The sequence below is a fragment of the Calidris pugnax genome, unplaced genomic scaffold (assembly GCF_001431845.1).
Source record: "Calidris pugnax isolate Ruff unplaced genomic scaffold, ASM143184v1 scaffold45, whole genome shotgun sequence".
Classification (NCBI taxonomy): domain Eukaryota; kingdom Metazoa; phylum Chordata; class Aves; order Charadriiformes; family Scolopacidae; genus Calidris; species Calidris pugnax.
Genome location: NW_015090764.1, coordinates 1,330,402 through 1,337,286, shown reverse-complemented (window position 1 = coordinate 1,337,286; position 6,885 = coordinate 1,330,402). Strand labels below are relative to the sequence as shown.

The following is a 6,885-nucleotide window of genomic DNA, read 5'->3' as shown; positions in this document are numbered from 1 at the left end:
CACACCTTATAAATATTTATTACTATTTTTCTTCCGTGTTTTTATTTACTCGCGTATTTCTGATATTCCTAACGCATCGCTCGTTCAAAAAAAAAAAAAACAAACCCGGACTGGAGTGACCATATCTGCTGGTCCCTCTGCTCTTCAGTTCCTCTGAACCAGAGGGAGAGATTTACTATACATTAATACCAGCCATGAGTGACAAGGCAAAGTGTATTTTTAGAAAACAAGTTGGTGGTTCAGGGGATGGGAGTCATGCGGCTCCCAGAAAGGCCAGTTCACAGAATCACAGAATCTTCATGGTTGGAAGGGACCTCCGAGATTATCGAGTCCAACCAAAAAAAAAAAAAACAAAAACAAAAAAAAAAAACACAAACAAAAACAACAACCTGTCCCTGTGTGTGCACCCTCCAGTGCAGGCACGAGGTTGTTCCTGCGAGGCCGGGCAGGAGCAGCCTTTGCCAGGAGCTTCTCTCCCACCCCGGCAGTGTCTGGCTCGGGCTCTGCAGGCACCGTGGTGGGGGGGTTTCCCGGTGGTGGGGGGTGTTTCCCGGTGGTGGGGGGTGTTTCCTGGCTGACGGGGACAATCTGTGCCCCCGGAGGGTTCTCACCCCGTACCGAGACCTTTCCACGGCACCGTCCCACACACTCAGCCTTCCCTCCATGGGCAGCACCCAGGGTTTCCTCCCAAACCACATGAGGTGCCCTCAGCCTCTCCAAAGGTTCGGATGCTGCTCGTGTTAAAGCCAATCAGGAAAAAAAAAAAAAATATAATAATAATAAATAGATATCTAATTCTCACGGTGGCCAAAAATCTCTCCAAAGAGCGCAGCAAATGTCAGCAAAGCGGAGCTGCTCCTCAATTTGCAGCAGCCTGTAACGAAGAGCCAAGAGTCCAGTTGTCCCCTGGTCCCCAGGGAGCATCATGCAGAGCCCAGGGGGATTCTCCAAGAACCCCCCCACGACACACACAATGAACACCCCCGCACACACCGTGACCCCACGCACCAACGGCCACCGCGCTGGGGGGAGATAGACCCCCCCCCCCCCCCCAAAAGAGTACCCCCACCAGGGCAGGTACCCTCACCCCAAATGCAGAGATTGAGTCCCCGGGGGGTGTCAGCCCACAGCAGCTCCGCAATCTCTGCAGAACAATCCCACATTCAACCAACAAAAAACTCTCTGGACGACAACAAACTCCTCTTCCTACACGTGACCCCGTGGTCCACAGCTAAAGGCACCACAAATACTATTGCAAAAGAAACAGAAGATAACAATCTCAGCAGGATTTATGATAAAAATATAGTTTTAACGCCCCTGTTAATTTCATTTGTAACTTCATGGATGTTTTGTTGGCAGGAGGAACGCTGAGCACCCCAGAGCCACGGCAGACACAAAGAAAAGACCTTCCAGAACCTGCTCCAACACCACAATTCCCTCTTCCCAGCTCAACAGCGTCGGCAGCATTTAAGGATATGTATCAATTCCTTCATCTTAATACATGTGAATTTATCTACTGGGGTAGGAACAGAAAGGGAGACCGAAATTGCTTATATTTAATATTGTAAGAACATGCAAAGCTTAAATACGATACTCTTTTTCAGGGAAAAAAATCCAGATTGTGGGAAAAAAGGAATCGTTCCTGAGAGGACGCTGCACTACCTGCTACTTCCTAGGATGGCAAAAGCATGTAAATCACCACTAATATTTTAAAATTCTATTTATTTATAGATTTGTATCGTGTACCCATCACTCAGCCCCTGGCTGCACGTACACATATTAAAATACTACACATCATTTGTCTGGAAATGGCAATTTAAATACATCCTTGCTCCTGGGATAACAGATCTTTGCGCATCCTTCCCCAAGCAAAGGCCTGAGCCAGGAGCCACCAGTGGTGAGCGAGGACCAAGGGCAGAGGGAGCATCACACGGTGACACCGCGATGGGACACACCGTGCCCTCAGCTTGGCCAAAACTTTGGACACTGGAAACTCACAGAATTTTAAAGACACTTGGATCAACCTTTGAAATATCTCTGTCATATGGATGAACTCAATAGGAATTATTATAGGATATACTTACAAGATCTGCCTGGCACTGGTTTCTTAGTAGAAGGTACGTGGTGTCACCCATGGGGCACCCACAAGTCTTCGGTTGGGCACGTTGAGACATGGAGCCCCCACCTCGTCCGTGCCTGGGGGGGATGCACCCCTCCATCCCAGCTCACGCCGTCCAAAATGGGGGGAGCAGCCGCGGGGTTCAACGTCACCAGCTGCACCTTCTGCTGGGACACAGCACCGAGGTGAAGGTCACCCAAACCACCGGCCGCCAAGGAAGAAAAAAAAAAGATCAAAAGAGAGCAATTACTTCGAAAAAAAAAACCGCTTTCCAAATGCCATGGCGGGTAGGTATGGCTGCGTGGTGCACCTCCACGTTTTCTGCAGTTAAAAAACAAAACAAAACAAAACAAAAAACAACAAAGATTGACAGGCACATGTAAAATCCATCCGAGCAGCACCACATTTCCGAGGCCCTTCTCCTCCAGCCCCCGGCTCACCCCGGCCACGCCACCGGAGTCAATGGAAATGCTCTTGTAAACAAGGGCTTACAAGAACCCAACGCCACAATGGTTTCAAAAGGCGTTTTGACTGTGCAATTGTTGCTGGATTAAGGTCTTCAGAAACACCCAGCTCCCTCTGAAGAGCAGGGAATTCAAATCTGCAAAGTGCTGGGGCCTCCGGAGCCGATCCCGGGAAGGACACGCTCAGCCCAAAACGTGGGACCGGCTCCCGGGCACGACCCCGAGGAAGGGACGGGGGCTTGGAAAAAAAAAATGCAGCATCTCCTCCCTCCCTTTCATAATCCACCGACCTCAACCGAACCCGATCACATCGCTGCCTAAATTAACACAGAATAAACTGTACAAGTACCTCATTACCCAAAAAAACCCAAAAAACCGCCAGAAAAAAAAATAATAAAAATAAAAACCACCAAACAAAAAACCATGTAGCACACGTTTTCTACAAAATAAACCCACTTGGTGAAATTCTCAATTTCAAATAATTGATTCAACAATGAAGCAGCAGCACAGACCAGAAGCGCAACCAGCGTTATTTATCAACAGCGCTCGCCCACAGAAGTAAAAGTTTGTAATTAATAGATTCGCTCATTACTTGGCTTATGTAAATGCAAAACCAGAGCAACAAAACACAGCAGCAATACCAAAGACAAATAAATGAGTTAGACACAGAGTCCATGAGTTTAAGAAGTCTCCCCTGTATTTAATAAAGCATGAATTTTTTTTTTTTTTTTAGAAACACTAACAGATCCCTTGCAGATATTTTTTTATCTTTTATCTTTTATATTATTATATAAGACATTTGTGTTTAAAGTGAACTATTGCTTCATCTAGGTGGCCCCTCCGCCGGGCATAGAAACTAGGTTGTGAACAAAATAAAAAATCACCATTGAAAATTACAAATCATACAACTTTAAAGCATTTCAATATTATTTTTTTTTCCCCCTCATTCCAAAGAAATAAATAATTGAATCGCTGGGAATGTAGAAGTCTGTGTTTTAGCGTAAATTTCTGTCTCTATGTAAAATAAAAAAAAAGAAGCCAGAGTCACAATTAGTTGAGAGACGAAGGAAAATATGCAATTATAGTTCATCCCATCCTATTAGCTCAGCAGGTGGAAAACATTGAAACCAGTGACTTTTCAGAAACCAAACCTAATTCTCTGCTTCTACCACAGGTCAAAGTCCTCTCGGAATCACCGAGACTTTTGCTTTTGAAGAACTGAATGTTTGGGATTCGGCAATCATTTCTAATTAAAACATTAAATCTGTCATTTCACACGGTTCCAGATATTTTTTTTTTTTGTTGTGTTTCATTTCTCTCCAAGAAAATGAGTCCGAATCTAGTGCAAAGCAAAATCCTCTCCCCCGCTGCCCTTCAGAGAACATCATATATACCAAAGGCTATTAAACAATTGACTTTGTACCAGCTCTAGAAAAGGATTAAAATTACTTTCATGACATTGAGGTTACGCTGTGTTCAAAACCATCCAATTAGGGAAAGAAAAAAAAAAAAAAAGGCAAAAAAAAAATACCTTCAGAGAATTAATTTAACTAAAAACAGATCAATTAAAAACCGTATCTTTGCGAGCTTTTTTTTACATTTACAACACAGTTTTGTTTACGCATAAAATGAGCATTTCGAGTATGTTTTTCTCTTCGCACAGAGCAAGAATAGGTTAATATATTTAACAATCTGATTCGTTTCCAATTGTGAGCCCCAACGTACAGCGTCACACGTTAGTTCTACTTCAAGCACCGAGGCTGCAGCTGGAAAGAAAAGGCTGGAGCTGCCTCTGTCTGCACCGACACCAGGGCTTAGACTTCCACCAAAGAGCTCTACAGGATTATCAGCCCAGTGGATCGTCCTTTCTCTGGGCTATTTTTTTACTCGAGAGAATCAATTTTAAAATTGCTTAAAACATCAAATGAAACACGAGTTATCTAAACATCAGATTTTCTAATTTTATTAAAAACGCACAAATTTTATCCAACATGTTTTCTTTCATACAGTGAATGGTCTAATATGCACTGGAGGTCACACAAGCTTAGGTTTATTAGAACAATAAAAGACATATGAGAAATTTAATATATAAAGAAAAAAGTAGCAGCTGTTGACTGCATATTTGACCATAAAATTTAAATATTTTGGACTTTTATTTTAAAGACACAAAAATAAAACCTGTGTGGGTCTATATAAGTCATATTAACAATTCCATGAATGTTCAACAGGACTAAAAATTAGCAAAGATGTTTGTTTTTTGTTTTTTTGTTTTTTTTTTTTTAACCTTGTAACACTTTTTAAACACCTTCTCGGGTTGCTGGTGCAAAGCACCTTACAGTATTTGTGCTATATATTTACTTTATTTGGCAACTGTCTGGGTTTCGTGGGTTTTTTTTTTTTTTCTTTGCCTTCTGTAAACAACACCTTTTACAAACTAGCACAGTGAACCACAAGCCCTGCAATCGGTTATAACATCTACAGAAAAGAAAAATGAACTATTTTGGTTGGTTGCTCAAAATATTTTGCTTTTGAACAAGAGGTTCGAAAACAGGATTTATTAGTAAAACATTGAACTCCTGAATTTAACATTAGACGTAAACAGTTGACTGTTTTTAGTTCAATAGAGTCTTTTTGTTTAGCTTTTTCTCTCTCTGTGAAGGTAGAATACTTTTTGTTTGTTTGTTTGTTTGTTTTTCAAGTCATTTTTCGCTAGAGGTCTGGGTGGTGACCTTTGCTATGATGAGGAGGTTTTGTACGTGTAGCTTTGTGAAGGTAGAAGAGTTGGTGCTGAGGGCTTTAACATTTAGTATTTGCTATTTTGGAAAACAAAAAACCAAAACAAAGGAGAGAAAAAAAAAAAAAAAAGGAAAAGTTGTCCCACCTGATAGTCAGCAGGCTGAAATGGCTGAAGCTAAAAAGAGTTTCTTGTTGTTGAACTTTCTGAGAGACAAAAAAATTAGCAAACAAATTCAGAATGCCAGAACCATCCTTAACCGGGAACGCTAGAGTTCTTGAAGCTTTTTTTTCCCCCTTTTCTTTGACCTTTCCTTCATTCAATTAAATTGTTTTGTTTTGTTTTTAAATGAGAAGTTTCTAAGGATTTGTGGCTCTTAGGATGACATCCGACAGGGTAAGCAAACTTAACGCCATCCTAGGGCATGGCAGCACTTTACTGTACAGCTTCACCAGTTTCTTTGTCAATGGTACCAAAAAAAAAAAAAGAGTCCCCTTGCTTGTTTGATAACAACCATAACAGGAAGATTGTCCTGGTCTAGAGCAAAGCTTGCCCTTGGAGCGATTTGGATTTCAGTTCGTTCCCAAGGTAATATTGTCTTAGGGCAGGAGAGATGTTATATTTATTCATTTCTGTACACCGTAACAATAAGCAGACTAGATGATCATCACTTACTTAGAACCCAGTTTGTTTTAAAGCTACCACACAGCCGCTTCGTTCATTTCTGGTGGATGTGACAAGTGATTGCCATAATTAGCACCACCGTTGACGGATATCGAAGAAAACGGAGGACTGGGACCAAAAACTTCTGCTGACATGGAGTGCAAGGACCCGGGCAGGTTGGGTTCGGGGCTGGGCGAGTCTCCGGGGGGATGGGACATGATGTCGGTGAAGCGTTGAGCCTCACTGGAAGGGTGATGTCCAGGCAAAGGGTGATCCATGGCCCCCAAGGGAGTGCCCGACGGCCCCGAGGAGGGCACGAAAGGGAGATCCACGGGGGTCTGAGCTTGAGATGAAGGTGGTCCTTGAGGGAAGAAATCATAATTGCTTCCAGGGCCGTAATATTCGCTCTGATAATCTGCTGGACGAAGAGGAGAGACAGAAGGAAGGTAACACCACACAACAAGGAGAAGCAACCCGAGTCGGAAAAGACACCCAAAGAGCACGTATCAACAGTGGGACCTCAAAATATCACCCAAAACTCATTGAACCCAAGGGGGACACCTGCTAGCCGGCTCGGGTGGCCGCGCCACGGCGAGGTGGCCCCGGTGTGGCCAAAGGCCACACCGGGGCCACCTCGCCGTGGCGCGGCCACCCGAGCCGGCCAAGCGTGAAGACAAGGGGCCACATGAAGACACGTTACCCACCTCCGTAGAAGGAGAAGGGCCCGTTGGGGATGAGTTCCCCGGGCTCCAAACGGTCCACCAGCGGTCGCATCCTGCGTGGGCTACGGAAGAAGGCATGTCGGCGGGCGCCCAGCGCGCTCAGCTGCTTCATCCGTCGTTCCTTGGAGCGCCGGTTTTGGAACCAAACCTGGAAGGACAACGGGAGATGGTGACCATCAAACA

General features: G+C 44.0%; 1 protein-coding gene across 1 annotated transcript in view; it reads right to left on the bottom strand.

Moving 5' to 3' along the window:
* Positions 1-4,524: 4,524 nt before the first annotated feature.
* LHX1 (LIM homeobox 1) overlaps positions 4,525-6,885 on the bottom strand; it is a 6,263-nt gene continuing 3,902 nt past the window's right edge. Inside the window, exons 5-6 of the mRNA XM_014953218.1 lie at positions 6,685-6,855; positions 4,525-6,395 (exon numbers count right to left, since the gene is read on the bottom strand). Of these exons, the coding sequence (XP_014808704.1) occupies positions 6,016-6,395; positions 6,685-6,855 (551 nt within the window). The 3' untranslated portion in view covers positions 4,525-6,015. The remainder of the gene's footprint in view (positions 6,396-6,684; positions 6,856-6,885) is intronic.